The sequence below is a fragment of the Chrysochloris asiatica genome, unplaced genomic scaffold (genome assembly GCF_000296735.1).
Source record: "Chrysochloris asiatica unplaced genomic scaffold, ChrAsi1.0 scaffold00220, whole genome shotgun sequence".
Taxonomy (NCBI): domain Eukaryota; kingdom Metazoa; phylum Chordata; class Mammalia; order Afrosoricida; family Chrysochloridae; genus Chrysochloris; species Chrysochloris asiatica.
In genome coordinates, this window is record NW_006408738.1 from 3717121 (window position 1) to 3738306 (window position 21186).

The 21186-nt window shown below is 43.8% G+C and overlaps 1 protein-coding gene across 1 annotated transcript in view; it reads left to right on the forward strand.

The window, feature by feature from the left end:
• The first annotated feature begins 318 nt into the window (after positions 1 to 318).
• The window catches only part of LOC102825439 (LIM and senescent cell antigen-like-containing domain protein 1-like), a 62571-nt gene continuing 41703 nt past the window's right edge, over positions 319 to 21186 (forward strand). Inside the window, exon 1 of the mRNA XM_006873035.1 lies at positions 319 to 534. Coding sequence (XP_006873097.1) covers positions 413 to 534 — 122 coding nt within the window. The 5' untranslated portion in view covers positions 319 to 412. The remainder of the gene's footprint in view (positions 535 to 21186) is intronic.

A 21186-nucleotide genomic window follows, 5' to 3' on the forward strand; every position in this document is an offset into this window, starting at 1 on the left:
AATGGATTTCCTGGCAAAGCAAACAGGGCAGGACCCTTTTTAGTCATTACATTTTACTCGACCTTTTTAGTCTGATTTAAATTCAGAATGAGGCTGCAAAGGGTTATAAGAGGGATTGGTCTGATGATTGCGAACTCTCAAATTTGTTTTATTAGTGAATATGTGAACAATTGGCCGTTTCGATCACTGGGCCCCCCTCCCCTCCAAGGTGCAGGGCCCAGAGATAAGGCAAGTCATGCCTTACTGATGAGGGTGTGTACCAGCCGAGAAACAGGAAGCTGTGCTCCAGCGGCCTGCGTGGAGGTTTCTAACTCTGGATCAGGTGTGCTGAGGTCCCGACCAAGGGCCCCTGCCTTTCTGAGCTCTGGCCGCCACGCCGCTGGGCATAAATGTGCTGAAGTGTTAGTGACAGATGTGTAGAGAAGGTATGACAGCATTACAGCTGAAAGAGCTCTCCCATTCAGACCTGTACAGGAGGAGACGAGATCGGCCAGACAGTTTGAGACTAAATGGGCTCCCGGAGGACAAGCTGAGGTGAGTGCAAAGATGTGGTTGGTTAATTGTCAGGACGGACGTCTGGGGACTGCAGCGGGACTCTGCAGGATGGAAGAGTCCCGAGGAAGATTCATTGAGAGGACAGATTCCACCAGAACCCTAGCAGGCTAGACTTGAAAGAATGAATACCATCTCAGCTTATGCATGATTGAAATGGTGCAAAACTTCACCTCTTCTTCCCATTTCTCTACAAATTGTCCAAGTTGTCTTAACTCCTCCCTAAACCCTGCAGTGTGGTTAGATCTTTAAAGAAATGTATCATCACCAGAGTTACTGAAAACAATTGATCTTTCAAATTCGTTGATAAAATAGTTCGTTGTGGTTGATTAGAACATGTTTCTGTGAGGGGTTTGTTTTGTTTTAACTGGTAGTGGTGGAGGGCTAGGCTGGGAGCTGTTCTTGGGGGATTCTTCGTTTCTGAAATCCATGTAACAAAAGGATATCCAGAAACTACTGACTGTAACTTAGGGAGGAAGGACACAAGAAGTCTGGAGACTATTTTAAACTAAAAAAAAGGTTAGGGTTTTCTTGTTATTTATTCATTTTTAATTTGCATAAAATACATAATTTTAGTTTGTTGTTACAACTACTGAATTGTTACTTAATTTTTGAACAGTCCCTCCTAAGATAGATATTAAGCCCATTTGTTACAATGCTGTACTGATTGTGAAGGGTTTAGACATTTTCTCTAATTCTCAGATGAAGCGTGTTCCTGTTTCTGTGCTGACGAACACTGCGGTGTTAGACTTCCTTTTTACTCATATTGACTGGATAGCCCTTTCATCTGTTTTTGGATTTATAGTTTAAGTGTTTGAATAGTCTCATACTGGGAGGAATATCTGTAGGTTCTTTTTCCTAGACACTCATTTTCAGAGTTTATTTTACATTCTCTGTTTAAATTTGACAATGAACAATTGACAAGATTTTTTAAACTTTTCCTTAAATGTGTGTCTTCTACTAGCTATGCTGAAGACCTCCACTTTAAAAGAGAACCAGTTATTTGAAAAGTACTTTCACTCCCTTTGCCCTTTTGAAGGAGGACAGTTTCATAAAATAACTGCTATCAACACTAACATTACTCGAATTCATCCTCTACTGGTGTGGCGCTGTGGGATCAGCGCTGCGCTGCACTGCAAACTATGAAGTTGGCGGTTCAGACCCACCGGCCGCTGCTCGGAAACTCTCTTCCCGGGTCACTGTGGGTCGGCCCCGACTCAGCTCTAAGAACAGCAGTATTCCTGTCCGGTGTTGCTTAGCTACATTTAATCTGTTAACTTTGGAATGATTGGATTAGACAGATTATAAAGGTTTCTGAGTTTGAATTGCAAATGTGAATGAAGGTAGTGAAAATGTTACCAAAAATAGTTTTCATTTCGGATTTGGAATCCTAAAGTGTTTTTTTTGTTGTTGTTTTTAAATCAACATTCTAGGGCAACTTCTTTGACTTATTTCTAGAAAGTGATGAATGTTGTTAAGTGCCTCTGAGTTGGTTCTGACTTCAGAGGAGCCCTTGGTGGGTGTGAACCGCTGGCCTTGATAAGTTAGCAGTGTCTGCTTGTCTTACAATAGCAGAAGTTACCTGTAGGTCCAACTAGGCACTATAGTTGTAATACTCTCTGAAGAAACTAGATTTTGTTTAGATTTTTAATGACAGGAGAAAGAGTAGTTCTTAATAAGCATTGCTTATTTTAGTGGGATAAGAAGAGACCGTGTTCCACACCCATCTGGGGCTTGTTTCTAACACTTGCGGGTAGTGTGACTGTTGACCTCCCTTTAGGAGTACAGTGCTTACTCAGTCTATCTTCCCATGGATTTTAAAAATCAATATAGACAGGTAGAATTTTTTTCCTTAGACTTAAGAAACTTATTTTTAGTTTTAAATACATTTTCTTAGCTCGTAGGACTCAGGGACAGGAGCTGTTGTGGCATAGTGATTAAGCACTGGGCTTCTAACTGGGAGGCTGGCCTTCAGACTCAGCCACAGGCTACTTCTGCTCTGTAACATGGGGTGGTTCCAAAGCCCCAGCAAACAACGGTAGAAATCAGGGAGAGGAGGGGCTGGAAAGTTAGGCTCACCCAACCATCAGGGCCACCTAACTCATCTCTTCAATTTATATGAACTCCATGAACCTCAGTACAGTTCCTTTTAAAGATGAGAATAAAAATCATTTATCTGTAAAATCCTCACCACAACTCAGTGAGGTAGGTGTCATTATTAGCTTGTAAAATGTGCGGAAGAATTAATGTCTTTCCTCCATCATTCAGCCAGTTTTCATTGAGTGCCCACTATAGCAGCTCCTTGGAAACCCTATACAGGGTCGCTATGGGTCGGAATTGACTCAACGGCACTTAACAACAATACTATGTACTTAAAAGGAGCTCTGGTAGCGTAGTGGTTACGAATCAGCCTGTGAGCCTTAAGGTCAGCAGTTTGAAACTACCAGCCGCTCCGTGGGAGAAAGATGAGGCGCTCTGCTCTCATAAAGATTTACAGCCTCAGAAACCCTATGTAGGGTCGCTGTGGGTCGGAACTGACTCGATGGCACTTAACAACAACAACAACAACTATGTACTTAAGGAGCTCTGGTAGTGTAGTGGCTATGAATCAGGCTGCGAACCTTAGGTCAGCAGTTCGAAACTACCAGCTCTTCCACTGGAGAAAGCTGAAGCTTTCTGCTCCCATAGGGATTTACAGCCTCACGGATCCCTGTATAGGGTCGCTCTGAGTCGGAACCAACTCCACGGCACCTAACCAACCAACCACTATGTACTTAGGAGTCCTGCTGTGACGCTGTGCATTAATGCGCTGGACTGCAAAGTCCGTTTGAACCACAAGGTCACCGGTTCAAACTCAACAGCTGCTCCTCAGAAACCCTATGCAGGGTCACTATGGGTTGGAACTGACTCGACAGCACTTAACAACACCAACTATATACTTGATAAAATAAATAAAGATGTGGTGATGAAAAAGAAAGGCACAGATAGGTTTTGGCATATAAACGGCAGATGTTCTGTCTGAACAGTTACTTGACTTTGAACACATGTACTGTTCAACATACTTCATCTTTCATGTTATCTCGAGGATTTCACAAGACCTCATTCCTCCTCTCTAATTCCTTTCATTCACTTGGTCATTTCCTTGGCATGTTTGTAGATTCTAACAAAACAAAACTATGAGTTGACTAAAACGGAGGCAGGCCAGTGCCAAAAAAATGTTTTATTTTGTTTTGTTTTCTCCTCAGTTTAAATAGAATGTTGTGCTCTGAAACATAAAGCACAGATGTTTAAAAGTTCACTGAAAAAGGCATGAAAACAGTGTGGTTTCAACCTAGAAATTTTTCAAAACAGAAGCTTCTCAAATGCAACCTGAGTCATGCTGGGCTTGTTTTAAAATATTAAAGTGTGACCTGGAAATTCCTTATTTGTATGTTTTGGAAAATGGACCTTGAAGCAGTGGTTTTGAAAGTTATGTTACCATCTGTTCTCTTACTTAGGGGTACTTGCCTCTGGTAGTGGACACTACCCTTGTGGGTTTTTATAGGAGTTTTACAACATGCCTTTAATTCTAGCTGAAATCTACTATGCTTAAGAAAGAATTGGAAATTATTTTTCCTTATGAAGCCTAATGCTGAAAGATTTGTATATGGAATATACGAGGGTGAGTCAAAATTATCTGCACCATGGCTGTAGAATTTATTTTAATCAACTTAAAAAAAATTTTTTTAAGTATTTATTGTGAATTGAGTGATTAGTTTACATAAGGGAACATCAGTTTTACACTCATAGTTTCATTGCAATGATTACAGTCTCCACTGTGCATCATCATTCAACAGTATTTGATTCTATTCCCTCTGTTTTGTTTTGGGCTGTTTTTTGGGGGGAGTGGGCATGTACACAGAAAAACTCAGGAATATATAATCATTTAAATAACCAAAGGGCACATTCTGCAAGCCTACTTCCTGGCCACCAGCACACAGCCTTTCTCTTCCCATGAATTTAGAATCCTCAGCTGCTCCCTCTCTCCAACCCCCCATCTCTGCCTCAATATCTGGTATCACTGCTTCTCTGGCTGGGGTCCCACATTCCGCTCATGCTCTTCTCCCTTGATGGTCCTAGGGTCCTCTGTTTCTGGACTGTAAGATTAACCACTCCCCCCTTGTTACTACAAAACTTCTACCTTAACAATTGTGACAGTCGCAATTAGTCATGATAACAATTGAAACATAAGAATGTTACCCCCATCTCCTTTCACCAGACCTGAATTAGACAAAATGAAAACTATTCAGTGGGGATTTTATCATCCACGCAGCCACCCACCCACACTCTGAAACTAAACTCCCTCTTGAAAACTTGTAAGCCAGTTACTTCATGCCTTTATATCCCCTCCCATTTTAGGTAGCCAATGTCTAAGTTGCCTGTCCCTATCAACTCTATGTACAGATTGGATAGGTTAATCAACTTTTAGAAAAGACAAATGCATCATTTTTCAACATAACCTCCTTGCTTTTCAGTACACTTTGTCCATGTGTCGACAAGCGTTTGCATTCCCTTATTAAAAACTGCTTTTTTGTGTGCTGCAAGCCATGAATGCACCGCTGTCTTCACTTCTTCATCAGAGGGGACCAAACAGGTGAAAGTACCGATGGAGCAAAACCAGGACTAGAGGGGGGATTCTTTAACACTTCAGAACAAAGCTTTTTCAGAATGTCCACAGTGTGGGGACAGGTGGGACATACATTGTCAGGCAAGATCACAGTGCCCTTGGAGAGCAGTCCTCCTCCGCGTTTAAAGTGAAATTTAGGCTGCAGCTCTTCAGTGAGCATCTCACTATTAGGAGCACTGTTGATTGTTGAACCTTTTTCCTGATAGTGTTCCAATCCTGGCTCTTGAGAATTTCAGGAAACTGTAAGCATCAATTTTCAGCTAATGGTTGACTTTTGAACTTTTTCTTGGTTGACCATTGTGGATGTTTTCATTCCATCCTCGGCCATTTACTCTTAGGCTTGGTAGTGTTGAATCCTTGTCCCGTCACAAGTATTGATTCTTTAAAAAAAAAAACAAAAAACTTTTACCTTCCTTTGAGTGTCTTAATTGTGTTTGCTGATGTCCAAATGCTTCTGTTTATGCTCTTGCGTGAGTTGTTTCAGTCCCTATCTCACACAAAATCCGAAACCCAAGCCTGTCATGGATTATTTAATAGGTAGAGCCATGGCTGGTTTGCAGACGATTTGCTACGTAATCCACTGTTACTCATCTAGTCCACAGAATCATGTCCCGCACACACTCAATGTTGTCATCGGTCGTGGATGTGGATGAGTGTCTTAATATAACTGGAATGCAGATGAGTTTTGACTCTTTCTCATGTACTGATTTACATGCAGGACTCTCTCTATATAAAGGCTCAGTGTGTATGTCATCTTTATGTCTGTCTCCTCATAACCTGAATTTTACTGGTAGGAATTTTTAACTTAAACAGTGAATTCATTCAAGTTATTTTGATACTCTTGTTCCATTGGATTTGGAAAATTGTTCTGAGTCTTACATCTTTATAGATTATTGACCCTTTTTCCCCATGAAACTTTTAATGGCAGAATAGCATCTCACAGAGATACCAGTATATAGATGCTTTTCGTTGTTGTTAAGTAGCGCTGAGTCGGTTCTAACCCGTAGAGAACCTGTATAGGGTTTCCGAGGAGCAGCTGGGTAGTTTGAACTGCCAACCTTGTAGTTTAAACCAACCTTCTGGTCCAGTGTATCTCCTACAGTGCAACAACAGGACCCTCAAATTGACATCAGGGTTCTGTAAATAAGTGGGGATACCTTAAAATTCCAGTCTTTGCTAGTTCAGAAACGTAGTCTAATATAAAGTTTGGCAGACTGCGACCCTCTGGTCAAATCTGGTCTGTTGCATGTTTTTGTGCAGCCTGGAAGTTTGGGATTAATTTTCAGTGTTGGTGAATGTACACAGCACAGAACACATACCCATTCCCCATTGTCTGCGTGTCCACTTTACACAGAAGCCTGAGCTTCCTCACCATCTTTATTCATGCTGTTGAATCACCATGAACGTCAGACTCCCTGTCACCTACAGTCCCCCTCTATGTTTGAGTTGTCCATTTATTTGATCTCATCTAGATAATTCTTTAAAAGAGCGCAGTGTTTTAAGATTGCTTATGACCATGGTCAGCTGGTAAGTGGAAGAGAGGGAGAGGCAGCAGTGAAGCAGTGGGCTGAGTTCCACCACAGTCCATAGACTCCTGTTGACCTGGAGATGAGAGAGAGAAGAGGAAGGGCTTGTTGGTCCAAAGTACGGTGAGACCTGGGACACTTGAGCCCATGGACAAGGACACAGCCACAGAGGGCTAGAGCTGAGAATGAAACATCCAGCTGATATGAAGTGAGGGGAGATGCACAAGAACGACTAAACTTTTAGACAGTACCCATTTGACCTAGCCTCGATGGCTTCATAATCAGAACTTGTTTGTTAAAATTAAAAAAAGTTTTTTGTTATTTTTGATAAAGGAAACAAGGGTAAATTGCTACAATTTGATCAGCTTGACCTATACTTATGGATGTTGTTGTTGTTGTTAAGTACCATGGAGTCGGTCCTGACTCATAGTGACCTTGTACAGGGTTTCCGAGGCTGTAAATCTGTACAGGAGCAGAACGCCTCACCTTTCTCCTGCGGAGCAGCTGGTAGTTTCACACTGCTGACCTTGTGGTTGGCAGCCCAGCTCGTAACCACTACGCTACCAGAGCTCCTTACTTATGGATATCGCCGCTGATGCTGTGTGCTGTAGAGTCGGTTCTGACTCATAGCGACCCTGTACAGGATTTCCAAGGCTGTAAATGTTTATGGGAGCAGAACACCTCATCTTTCTCTTGTGGAACCTCTGGTCATTTCGAACTGCTAACCTTGCAGTTTGCAGCTCAATTCGTTAACTACTACGCTACCAGAGCTCTTTACTTATGGGTGTAGTAGCCCAAAATACCAACCGAGAGGGAAGGAGTCGTCACATCAAGTATCAATCCTATCCTCTCTGTATACAGGGTAGGTAGGAACGGGCAGCGTAGACATTGGCTACCTAAAATGAGGGGGCAGAGATGAGGACATGGAGAGAGGGAGCAGCTGAGGACTCTGGACTCATGGAACGAGAGGGACTGAGTTCTGGTGGCCAGGAGGCAGGCTTGCAGAATGTGTTCTTGGGTTGGTTAAATAGTTATATATTCCTGAGTGTCTTTGGAAAACCAGGAAATAGAAGCAAATACTGTTGAATGATGATGCATGGAGGAGATTGTAATCATTGCAATGAAATGATAAGCGTAAAGCCGATGTTGTCTCATGTAAACTATCACTCCGTTCATAATAAAAATGTATTTAAAAAAACAAAAACAAAACACAGTGCTCAAGACAAACCTTCTTTACTAACTGAGGTTCACTGTGGTTTAGTTTAAAATGACTTCAGGGGATCTCTTCAGTTTGAGGTTTAGAGACTATCTCAGGGCAGTAGGTTCAGGGCTTTGCCCCAGTTTCAGTGAATGCAGTATGTCTGATTTCAGTAAGAGTTTGAAATTCTGCTTGACACTTGTTTCTGTTTTTGAACAGGATTCATCTATTGAGTCCTTGTTTGAGACAGTCCGTAATGTTATCCGGACACTACGGGTTCTAGTCTCGTTGGCAGAGGAAGTGGTGCATGGAGACACTCAACAGCCCGTTTCCTTCTCTGGTTCTTGGGTCTCCTTGCTCTTCTGCTCCAGCCGAATAGAGTTTGATTGTTGGATCTTAGGTGGCCAGCTCACAAACTCTGAAGATGCCAGGCTTTGCTCATCAAACTAAGAGGCCGACCCAAACCACCTCATTGCCATTGGTCTGATTCAGACTCTTAGCAACCATGTAGAACTTCCCCCGTTGAGTTTCCGAGACTGAAAATGTGTTTGAAAGCAAATGTCACAGCTTTCTCCCATGGAGCAGCTGTTGGATTCGAACCACTGCCTGAACAGAAACAATATTAGGCCAACTCACTGGACAAACCCATGAAATTCTGAGCAAACAATCTGAGAAGCTGGGTTCTATGAAGAAGACCTTGGCATCAGGATTGGAGGAAGACTCAGTAAGAAGCTGCGATATGATTCAACCTTGCTTGCTGAAAGTGAAGAGGACTTAAAAGTGCTTACTGATAAAGATCAAAGAGCACAGCCTTTGGTATGAGTTACACCTCAGTGTGAAAACAAAAGTCCTCAAACTGGACCAATAAAAAAACATTACGATATATGGAGAGAAGACTGCACTTGTTCAAGACTTCATTTTGCTCAGATCAACCACCGACACTCAGGAAAGAGAAGCAAAGACATCAAACGAAGTATCGCATTAGGCAGATCTGCTGCACAAGACCTCTTTAAAGTGTTGAGGAGCAAAAATGTCAGTTTCAGGACTACGTGACCCAAGCCTTGGTGTTTTTATTAGTCTTACATGCATGTGAGGAGTCCTGGTGTGGTGCTGTGGGTTAATGCACCAGACTGCAAAGCCATTTGAAACTGCAAGGCTGGCAGTTCAAGCTCACCAGCTGCTCCTTGGAAACCCTTTACAGTGTCGCTATGGGTCAGAACTGACTCGATGGCCCTTAACAACAACAACAACAACATATACATGTGAAAGTGAACCGTGACTAAGGAAGACCATAGAAGAGGTGATGTGTTTGAGTTATGTTGTTGGAGGAGAATATTGAAAGTACCGTGGGCTGCCAAAAGAACAGGACAATCTGTGTTTGAAGAAGTGCAACCCAAATGCCTTACCAGGACTCCATGGGAGGTGGAAATTTGACTACCGAACCACCAATGCTGAGATAAAGGCCCCTTACTTAGATCTTTTGCTTTATGCATCAACTTAATCTACCCCCACCCATTTTCACCTTCCAGTTAGACTCATCTTAACTGGTAGTTTTCAGTTATTAGAAATAAGAGTAGTAGTTTTCCAAGAAATGAATGTGAATTAGAATATGTACTTTGAACGTTTATCCCTAGTTCTGTAACGAAGACATGAAATCGACTGGATGCAGGTATTTTAAACGAAGAGTGAGAAGCTCTTGACGGTTGGGGTCTCTCTGGCTCTCCGTTCTTGCTGTAAAACCCTTTACCACTGAAGCGCCCTTCACCCGATCCGGAGGTGGGTTAGGATAACCAGGAATAGAAGTGCAAAGAAAACTCACCTTTACTTTCTGGTTACTAAATAAACCTTTTGAGCTCATATCTTTTTTGATATAGTACATCAAATCATTTCTAATCAGTAGTAGAAATGTCCTTGACTTGTTTTGAGAATAGAAAACTCAACTCATGTATTCCTGAATAATTCATTGCCATTTCTGGAGCCCTGTTAGGGGCCAGGAACTATATTAAGAGGTTTCTTTCTTTCTTTCTTTTTTTTTTTGTGGTTGTTTAAACATCTCACAATCCTATGAGGGAAATCGAACACAGGCCGTGAGAGGTGGGCATCTGAAAGGCTTGAGTCCAAAAAGCTAGTCACGGGAGGTTGACTACGTCAAGACTACCCTGGGATCTGAGTTCCCTGGTGTGTTTTTCAGGTTGCTGATCAATGTTTTATCTGAAAAACCCATGCTCATGTATTGCTTTTAGAAATGCGAAGTTCATTAGACAAGGAGGGGAATACTGCAGCTTTTCCATTAGCGCTTGCTCTCACTATGTAATTGTTCAGTGAGAGCTCACTGACTCTTGCTAACTCTCTTCGAAACAGGAGTCAGCGTTTGCTGGAGTTGCTTTGTTACTGTGTTGTTTAAAAAGGTATTGGCAATGAAGAAGTCATTGGTCTTGCGGAATTTTATCCTGGGATCTCCAGTATCATTCTATCATCAGGGTCGTATTTTATCCTGGGATCTCCAGTATCATTCTATCATCAGGGTCGTATTTTATCCTGGGATCTCCAGTATCATTCTATCATCAGGGTCGTATTTTCCAACTACTGCGATTGTTCCACTTTCTTCCAGCCTTTGCATTCCAATCCCCAGTAGTTATCAATACATCTCAATTGCATGTTTGATCAATTTCAGATGGAAGAAGTTGTTGTCGTTAAGTGTCATCGAGTCGGTTCCAGCTCATAGTGACCCTGTAGGGTTTCTGAGGAGCAACTGGTAGGTTTGAACCGCCGACCTTGTGGTTCAAACTGATTTTGCAGTTCAGTGCATTAGCCTGCAGTGCCACGCCAGAACTCCACATTTCTTTAGTTTTTATCATCACTGGCTTTAGTGGTTGGTGCAAGAAATTGAATAATAGTGGTGTTAACTTGTCTTCCTTGTCAGCATATGAATATTTTCCTATAACCGACATCACTACTTCAAGATAATCTTGAAATGTTCTTCTTGATGATTAATGAGATGCCACTCCTCTCCAATTTATCATTCTCCGCATCGTAAACCCTATGATTGATTCAAAATGACCATTCCAGCCCATTTCAGCTCAGTACTGCCTAACATGAATTCCATTTCATTTTTGACAATTTCCAATTTTTCCAGATTTCTACTCCGTACATTCTGCATCCCAGTTATTAATGAATGTTTGCAGCTGTTCTCATGTTGAGTTGTGCCGCATCACCAGATGAAGGTCCTGAAAGCTTTACTCCATTCGCATCATTATGGTCAAGTCTAGTTTGAGGAGCCAGCTCTTCCCCAGTCCTGTTTTGAGTGCCTTCAAACCTGCGGGACTCACCTTTCAGCCCTTTATCTGACAGTGTTCTGCCATTATTCGTAAAGTCTCCAGTGGTTACGCAGTTAGAAGTGGCCCACCTCTCCTTCTTCCTAGTCTGTATTAGTTAGGAAGCGCCGCTGAAACCTACCAACCATGGGTGACCCTGTTGGCATTTAAATACCTGTGGCATAGTTCCCAACATCACAGCGACAGTAGCACACACTGAGAGACCAGTGGTGGTTTGTATACAGTGAATGATACAATGTGTACTTTGTTATTTACTCACATTTTTATGTAAGCATGATTATTTTGAGATTCATTCATGTCCTTGTATGTATCCGTAGTTGGTTGTATTTTAGTGCTGAATGGTGTTCCATGATGTAAATGCTACAATTTGTTTAGCCTGTCATTTGTTGGTAGACACAGACACTGAAGGTGCTTCTGGTTTGGGGCTGTTAGAAACAAAAATACCTGCTGTGAACATATATGCACATTTGTCTTTGTATGAAGTAGACTTCCTTTTTTTATTTTTCGTATTGGAATGGTTGGGTTGTTTGGTGGTATATTGTAATTTTTTGAGTCCGGATTCTGGGGTTCTTGGTGGTTTGTGGCAGTGCCAGACTGCACACCCTGATACCGGTTAAATGAGCTGGAGAAAAGCCTCCTGGCTTCTTTTTCTGCGTCTCTAGCTTAGGGAACCTAATGTGAAAAGTAGAAGACATTCAGGAGCCCAGTGTGACCAGTGGCAAGTTGCCGCAGCTTCTCCAGGGTCCTGGCCTGGAGCTGGGGAATGCTGGCTCCAGCTGTCTTCATTGGGATGAAAACTCCCAACAGAAAGGAAGTAAATGGACTTCAGCAGTTTACTTAGAGGCAATCTGTACCTATTTAGCAAGTATACGGATTGATTTCGGATTGAAAAAGATACTGATGTTGCGTTATAAGGCCTTACCATTATTTTCCTGATTATATTTGTGCTTGGCTTGGTACGCTATGCAGATCATTTCCCCCTCAACCCATCCTCCCTCCTGGTCTAGGAAGCGTAATGCATTCCATATAACCCTTAACTGCTTGATTCAGACAAAATGAAAACTTCTACTTTCTTCCTTTTGAACTCTTCATCCTCCCTCGTCACTCTTAGTGATTTAGTTTGTGGTTTGGTCCTGCTTCACCCCCCTCCCCCCAACACACACACACACACATCTTTAGTCTAAAATGTTTTAGTTGTCTGGTAAAGGAGTAATTGCTATAGATTTCTTTTTTAACAGAGAATTCATTTCATTTCAGGCCCATTTTATCTGAAAGGATAAAGTTTATCAGCTAAAACTGTGTCTTGAAATGATACTGTGGTCATTTGTCTTTAGTAAGCTGGAGTGTCTCTCCCTGTGGATGAACAGAAATGATTACTGCAAACAGCTGGTGAGCTCAGTGATAATACAGGTTTGAGCCCACCCGAAGGCGTGCTGATCGACTTCCCAGAAACCAGCCACTTAGACCCGACGGAGCTCACACACCATAGATCATCAGGACAAAGAGCCGGCTTGACGGCAGCAGGTTTTGGTTGGTTTAATATGACTTTGGTCACTGCCTTTTGATATAACCATTATTAGAAGGCTGTTGTTCTTAAGTGCATCCAGTCAGTTCAACTCATAGCGACTCTTGAACCACCGACGTTGCAGTCCAGAGCATTGTCCTGTAGTGTCGCCCACCCCAGGTCTCCATTAGATTGGTGGTGTTGTTAAGTGCCATCAAGTTGGTTCCAACCCTTACGGCCCTGTGTAGCGTTTCTGAGGAGCAGCTGGTGAGCTTGAACTGCTGACCTTGCAGTTCAAACGGCTTTGCATTCTGGCGCATTAACCCACAGCGTCACACCAGGAAAGTGGTAGGCATCCCTTTTATTTACACTACGTTCATAGTTTTCTTTGTTTATTTAAGCCATCAGCATTTCATTGTTTAATTTGCTCTCTTACAGGATTATAACCTCTTTGAAAGCTCAGTTATTTGGTTTCGTTTTTCTATTTCTTCTCCCCACCACCTCACGCCCTCAACCCTCCACCCTCACCCCGCTTAATAATTTGGAATGGTGCCAAGTGAGTTTTTACTACATTTTTGCTTCCTGAGTCATGAAGTCCATAGAAGAGATTGTTCTGTGTAACACTTTAAGATCTTGGATACAAGTTTGACTTAAAGGATAGAATGTTGTTGTTGTTGTTGTTGTTGTTGTTGTTGTTGTTGTTGTCAGGTGCCATCAAATCAGTACCGACTCATAGCAACCCTATGCACAGCAGAACAAAACACGGTTCGGGCCTGGGCCAACCTCACAATTGTTGCCACACTTGAATCCATTGATGCTGCCACTTGGCCAGTTCATCTCGTTGGGGGTCTTCTCTTTCTCTGACCCTCCACCTTACCAACCATGATATCCTTCTCCAGCAACTGGTCCCTCTTGACTATATGTCCGAAGTATGCGAGACGAAGTTTGGCCATCCTGGCCTCCAAGGAGCACTCTGGCTACACTTCTTCCAAAACAGATCTGTTGGTTCTTTTGGCAGCCCATGGCACTTTCAATATTCTCCTCCAACACCATAACTCAAAAGCATCAGTTCTTCTACAGTCTTCCTTATTCACTGTCCAGCTTTCGCATGCATATGAGGTTATTGAAAATACCATGGCTTGGGTCAGGCGCACCTTAGTCCTCAAGCTGACATCCTTGCTTTTCAACACTTTAAAAAGTTCTTGTGCAGCAGATTTGCCTAATGCAATACGTCATTTGATTTTGTGACTGCTGCTTCCTTGAGTGTTGATAGTTGATCCAAGAAGAATGAAGTCCTTGACAACTTCAATCTTTTCTCCGTTGTCCTGACCTGATGACCTTGGCATTAGTTGTATTTACAAAAGATTAGAGCAAGGAGTGTTCTTGCCCAACTGCCAGGAAGGTTTAAGTTTCATTTTACATTATTTAAGAAATTAAATGCTGGAGATGGGCTGTGTGCTGATGACCGGGGGGCAGCCTTGCATGGTGTACCCTTTGCTTGGTTGATGATGCATGGAGGGGATTGTAACCATGACAATGCAACGATATATACCATAGAATGAATGTAAAACTAATGTTCTCCCATGTAAACTATTACATAATTCACAATAAAACAGTTAAAACAACAAGAAAGTAAATGCTAAAACAAATCTCTCTCTCTGTCTCTCTGTGTGTGTGGGGGTGGGGGGGGTGAATCACAGATATTATCAGTCATCCTGAGCTCCGAGTGCTTTCTCACCCAGCCTTTTTCTCAGCTCTCTCCTACACTGTGCTCTGGAAACAGTCCTTCTTGGCAGCATATGGTAGAGGTGGGAAAGGGACCCTGGGTGTAGCCTATGTGGCCGAGGTTGGGCTCCTGCAGGAGGAGGAGAGGGCTGGTGACAGAAGGCAGGGAGGACACAAGCCTTCAGTCGCGGGCCTGTTTCCGCTTGGGGCCCCTTCTACCAGGATGTCTGTAAAAGGGAAGGGACCAATGAGTATGGGGCTTGTTTCTGTTCTCTGTCAAGCAGCTGCTGTCTTTCGCTCGGCACCCATTAATGTGAGTGGCTCTCACATGAATTCAGCATGCCCGCCTCTCGTTTTAGTTGCTGCATCTATGAGAACTGAGCGAGGGTAAAACACTGCTGAGAGACGAGAGGAGACAGTGACGTGTGTGCAGTGGATGTTTTGAAAGCTCCTTTCATGACAGGAGGAGTAGCTTCGAACAGCGTCAGGTTTTACGTTTTAGATTTGCCTGATCCCCTGAGAGGATTGGGAAACTTGGGTAGGAACATTGTCCTTACTCTTCAGGCTTCTCAGGGCCCAGCCCACAGCTGGACTTAAACGTCGATACACCTTTCTGACTGTGCCTGGCAGAGATGCCCCACATATAAATGTTACGGGGTACGCATGGTTGTTTTCACCACAGATATCTGAAATGGAGGGACTATTCAGAAAGCAGGCTATGGCTTCCTTTCTTGTTTTTAGGGGCAGTTGTGATATAAGCATGGCAAGACAAGGACCACAGGAGCATCCAGAACCCGGGAGGTGTGGGGTCATTTAGAAATCCACCTCACCAAGTAGGCACTCTGGAAGCGGGTGGTTCTCTCTCTCATCCTGCTCGTAATCTTCCAGAGTCAGGGAGAAAGGGAATGGAAAACTTCCGGTCCCTTTGTTCTCCTGTCCTAGAGAACTGAAACAGAGCCTGCATTCCTTTTTCAGAATCCCTGGGTGGTTAAGTGCCCAACTCCTAGCTGAAAGGCTTGAAGTGTGGTGACCTGCTTCTAACCCTGAGAACCTGAGCACACTTCTCTTCTGCAACACAGGGGCTCCCCATGAGTTAAACTGAACTTGATGACCACCTCAGCCGACTTTCCTGTTTCCACTCAACCCAGCTCTTTGTGTGTGATGGAGGTGGGGGCTGTACCCCAGTTAGTACTGTACCGGGTGGGGCTGCCATATCCTCTGGCCCTGGGTAGCACATTGAGTCCATCTGTGGCTTTGGACCGGAGACCCTCAGGATGAACTGGATTGATTAGAAGCCCGCGTAACTGACCACTTTATTACGCTGTACCTTTATGACTCACTCCTTCCATCCGGCCAGACTCTGGTGCAAACACAGTGATTCTACGTTGCTAAGCAACACGTGTGCATCTCACAGTGATAAGCACCTATGTGCTTGCACTCCACCCCACCCGTATGTCTCAGAGCCATCAATGAAGAGACTGACGTAATGCTTCCTGGACTAGGCTGGGTTGGATCCAGAGAGAGGAAAATCACACCATCATTTGAAGAGGAAGATTTAATTGTAAAGATGTAAAGAATTTTAAACTCTGGGATGGGAAGAACAAGGGTTGTCTAGTAAGAAGACAACGCTAGAGTGTACAGGAATACCAGATTCCTAATTATAAGGAGCGGACTCCTGGTGTGGCGCTGGGGGTTAATGCGCTGGGTTGCAGAGTCAATTTAAACTGCAAGGTCGGCAGTTCAAGCTCACCAGCTGCTCCTTGGAAACCTATACAGGGTCGCTGTGAGTCAGAACCAACTCAGTGACACTCAGCAACAATTATGAGGATCTTAGGGCCCAAAAAAAGTCCCCCTCTCCCAATCACCCCATCCCTATCCTCAGGACACAGTGCCCTGAATAAGAAGTCGGTAAGGTGCTGACTCCTGAGATGCTCTGGACGTCTGAACTCCTGAACTCGTAGGAAATCACCCTGTAGGGTGCATCTTGTAAGAGGCACTGGACTGTAAAATCACCCAAGGTGGAGGCAGCTGAGCGTTTCCAGGGGCCACTGCCAACTCCCGTGCACCGCAGAAGCCGGAGACAGTCTGCCACCAAACCCTCCAGGGCTGCTGCCAGGAACTCGCTGGCTACTGGGTGAATTGTAGAAGAGGGGCAGTGAGCGCTGCCTGAGACTGGCCCAGGGAGGGCCCTGCCCTGCCCGAGCCGGCTGGCTGAACTCTGAGCCTCCAGCAGCAGGAAGCCAGTCTGTCTCTGCAGTGCCCTCTATGGATAAAGCTGCAGGACTAGCTGGGCCAGGAAAACAATTTGCTGCTGTGTGTCTCAGAGAAACTCTGATCAGAGTGACCCCGTATGTATAAAGGCCTGGTGTGGCACTGTAGGATAAACACTGGACTTGTGATCACAGAGTTAGCAGTTCAAACCCACCAGCTGTTCTCAGAAACCCTGTACAGAGTCGCTATGATTCAGAAGCGATTCGATGGCACACAACATCAACAGATGTTTAGGGGGAAAGAAAGCCTCATCTTTCTCCCACAGAACAGCTTGTGAGTTTAAAATGCCGATCTAGCGTCTAGCAGTCCAGTGCTAATACAACTGTGCCACCAAATAGGTATTCAATCCATCAGTAAATGACACAAGTCCACCAAACATCTTCTAGTCGTGGTCTGTAAAGAGAGTGAGTGGGTCTGTTAGAGGTCATGGTCACTGCCCTTTTGCATGTTATTAGAGAATACAGCTTGAGAGGAGCTAATTGTGCCCCAGTGCACTCTTTACTTAATGGGTGAACTGTTTTCAAAACCAGAACTCGTTCTGTGGTAGACAGTAAGCTCTGCTGAGAGAAGGAGAGGAGGGGAACAGTAGACAGAAGAAAAAGAGAACCATCCACAAGACAGGGCAGCCCTCGTCGTAGAACACCACGAGCAGGTAGTATCCGTGCCCTGTGGAGTTCTGGGGTGGCACTGTGGAGTAAAACACCGGACCCCAAGGTCAGTTTAAACCACCAGGTGGGAGGTTCAGACTCATCAGCTGCTCCTCAGAAACCCTATGAGTAGGAACCCACTCAGTGGTACTTAACAACAACATGTGTCCTGGGGTGGCCGGGTTGGGATAAAGCGTTGGACCGCAGTTCTGTTTGAACTATAAGCTGCTCCTCAGAAACCTTGTATGGGCTAACTCAGGAACACTTAACAACACCACCAACACATTATCTTATTTTCTCATCTTTTTAAAAATCACACTCCTGGGAAAACCTAAGACAGGAGCTAAAATCGTTCCTTACCATTGTGTACACTTGGCAACATTTGAAGTTAGTGAAAGAGAAGAGACGTTTGCATCTTTAGCACATGAACATTTATTTTTAGTTCCTCTGCTTGACCTGGCCCCGTTTTTCTGGTGCTGTTTAATGAAGTGCATTATACTTGTTCAGTATTTTTTAGGTTGAGAGGAAGTAACTGACCATGTACGTTTGGAATATGTAGGTTTAAATTAGGAGTAGTTCCTTGTTCTCACTTGATTTGAATGAAATGTTTTCTTCAGAAACCCTCATAGTTTGCTTTTTCTCATTGAAAAATATAAGTCTTACATTACGCTTAGTCACAAAATAAAAACCCTCACTGACTTCCTCTACCAACTCAGCTGAAGGTCAGCATTCAGTGAGACTTCCCGGCTGAGTCATAACTAAAATAAGAATGTGATTTAGAGACAGAAAGTCTGATGCCAGGGCTGCCACGGCCATAAAAGGAGCTCATGGCTACACGGAGAGGTTTTCCTGGTAACCTGGGCATTCTCTTCAGATTATACTCTGAGCCATACATACTGTTGTTCTGTACTTGAAATACAAGGTTTTCTCCAAGTTGTCTGATTTATGTAGGACACAGGGTATATCTTTAAAACAAAACCAAAAACCATGTGAGGGTGAGGGTGTCAGTTAAGTAGGTCACAGTAAACAGGAGAAGTTATCTGACCAGTGGAGAAACTACTTCAGAGTCATTTTCCATGAAAGGTGTTTGAAAACTGACAGAAAATTGTGTAGTCTGTAAGAGAAATGTGCGTGTATGTTTCACACTGACCAGACACACGAGTTATTCGGGGACCGGGAGGCAGCTTGTCGATGTGGCATACAGTGATTGTAATTTGTACTCAGGAGAGACATTCCTGTTGAAGGTGGATGAGCAAGAGAGTTCCTGGGGAAGGAAGCCCCTTACCAGTGCTTGGAAGTGAAAGGTCAGCCCCTGCTGGCCCCAGTTACAGACCTCTGGGTCTTGGTATCCGAAGATAACAACCTCATGAGAGATTCTTCGTGATTACTTGAATTCTGTGAGGGTAGTTGGTAACCAGGGGAGGGTGTAAAGACTGGAAGAAGTTTTTATTCTTACATTAAAGGGTTCGTGGGGCTTTTCTGAAGATATGGAACACTTTTACAATACAAAACAACATTACATTTACTAAGTCTAAGTCATTTACTAGTCAGAAGCATAATGTGGATTGTCTCTGCTAAACAGTAGATTGGTTAGGGGTGGAATACACCAAAAAAAAAAAAAAATTTTTTTTTTTTAAAAGGCTTCTTAAAGAAGACCTTAAGTAGGAATATGAGGACTCTGGGCAGGTTTCAGGTAGAGACAACTTTCATGAAAGGAAAGAGGCAGTAATAGTCATTCAAATATGTTACATTTTAAAAAAACATGTTGTTGTAGTTATGTGCTGTGGAGTCGGTTCCTACCCATAGCGACCCTGTATAGGGCTTCCGAGGAGTAGCTGGTGAGCTTGAACCGCCAGCCTCGCAGTTCAGACGGCTTTGCAGTCTGGCGCATTAACCCACAGTGCCACACTATTACTTAGCGCTAAAAATGTGTCATCACCAGAGCTAAAGATACAGTGATGGCAGTCACCTTTAACAACCGTGAGAAGGACGTCATGTTTGGTAACATGGAGAATCAATGGAAAAGAGGAACACCCCCAGAGATGAGTTGACACAATGGCAGCCGCAATTGCAAGCTCAGCTGTAACAACTGTGAGGCTGGCATGGGACAGGCGGTGTTTCGTTCTGTTGTCCAGAGTGTCACTATGAGTTGGAACCCACTCAATGGCACCTAACGGCATAGTGTAGAAGGAACCTTGGAGGCGCTGTAGATGTGGGGTTACACGTATGTGAAGCAGAGATCACAATGGTACCGTGCATATCTCTAGATAGCAGGGATGTGAATGATTCTTCTCTAATTCATCTCTGTTTTCTATAAAATTTGGAGGAGGCAGAACTCAGCATTTTAAAAATGCACTATGAGGAGTAGTTAATCTGAGCCCATCAAGAGAAGAGCACGAGCGGAATGTGGGACCCTAACCAGAGAAACAGCCACACCGGAGATGGAGGCACAGAGATGGGGACATGGAGAGAGAGAGAGCAGCTGAGGACTCTGGAGTCGTGAACAGCAAGGGACTGGATGCTGGCGGCTAGGAGGCAGGCTTGCAGAATGTGCCCTTTGGTTTTTTAAATGATTACGTATTCCTGGGTGTTTCTGTGTACATCCAAAAAAGAAACACAAAAACCCAGAGAAAATAGAAGCAAATACTGTTGATTCATGATGCAAGGCGGAGATTGTAATCACTGCAAGAAAATGATGAGTGAAACCCATGTTCTCCCCTGTAAACTATCACTCAATTCACAATAAAAACTTTTACAAAAGAAAAAAGAAAAAAAATGCAGTATGCAGTCCCCTGATCCTATGTCAGAGTGAGTTTATACGGTCAGGTACGGGGGCCCCAGAAATTGAGGCTGCCTCACATTTCCAATCACTTGTTGATTGTCTGCTACCAGTGACTGGTCATTTTTGCTGGACACCATGCTGCTTTCTGGGTGCAGTCTTTGTGGATTTCTTCATGTGCAGATTGCCTGTGTGATGACAGATCTTCTCCCCCCCCCCCCCCCCATTGAAGAAACAGTGTGTCTAATTATGTTGCAGGCTGGACTCTAGTCTGTTGTGTTAGTGTGGAGCCAAGCGTGTGCTGCATGTCTTAGACTTTGTCGATTTTTCGCTACATCATGATTCAGAGTATCCTTTGGTAAAGCAGAGAGTACCGTGGAGAAAGAGGGCAGTGGGCCATTATGAGCTTTGTTTTAGTCTAGGTCCTCAATGGTGCCACAGACCCCTTAATGGGGTCATCAGATGAACCTCATTAACATGAGGTTGTGACTGCTCCCATTTCAGTGGTAGACATTGGTAAGAAGTACTAGAGTTAGCTCAGCGCAGTCCTGGTAGCAGAGCAAGCTATATGTTGGCTTGTTAACCACGTAGTCAGCGGTTCGAATCTACCAGCCACTCCACAAGAGACAGATGAGGCTTTCTGCTCCCACAGAGATTTGCAGACTGGGAAACCCTATACATCGGTTCCCTGTGAGTGGGAACTGACTTGACTGCACACAACAGAGGACTTGAGACTCAGGGTGGTGGTAGGAGGGTCCCGTGGTGTGTAATCTGCCTAGTAAGCCTTACTGAGTGAGTAACTGTTTCACTTGGTTTCTTCTGTTTTTAACATAAAATAACAAAAGCCAAAATGGCTGTATCCTCTTTTGCTGATAATGCCACTGAGCAGCACTCGTGATTGTGTTGTGTGCCATGTTGTTGTGTTGTGTACCATGTTGTGTTGTGTACTATGTTGTGTTGTGTACCATGTTGTTGTGTTGTGT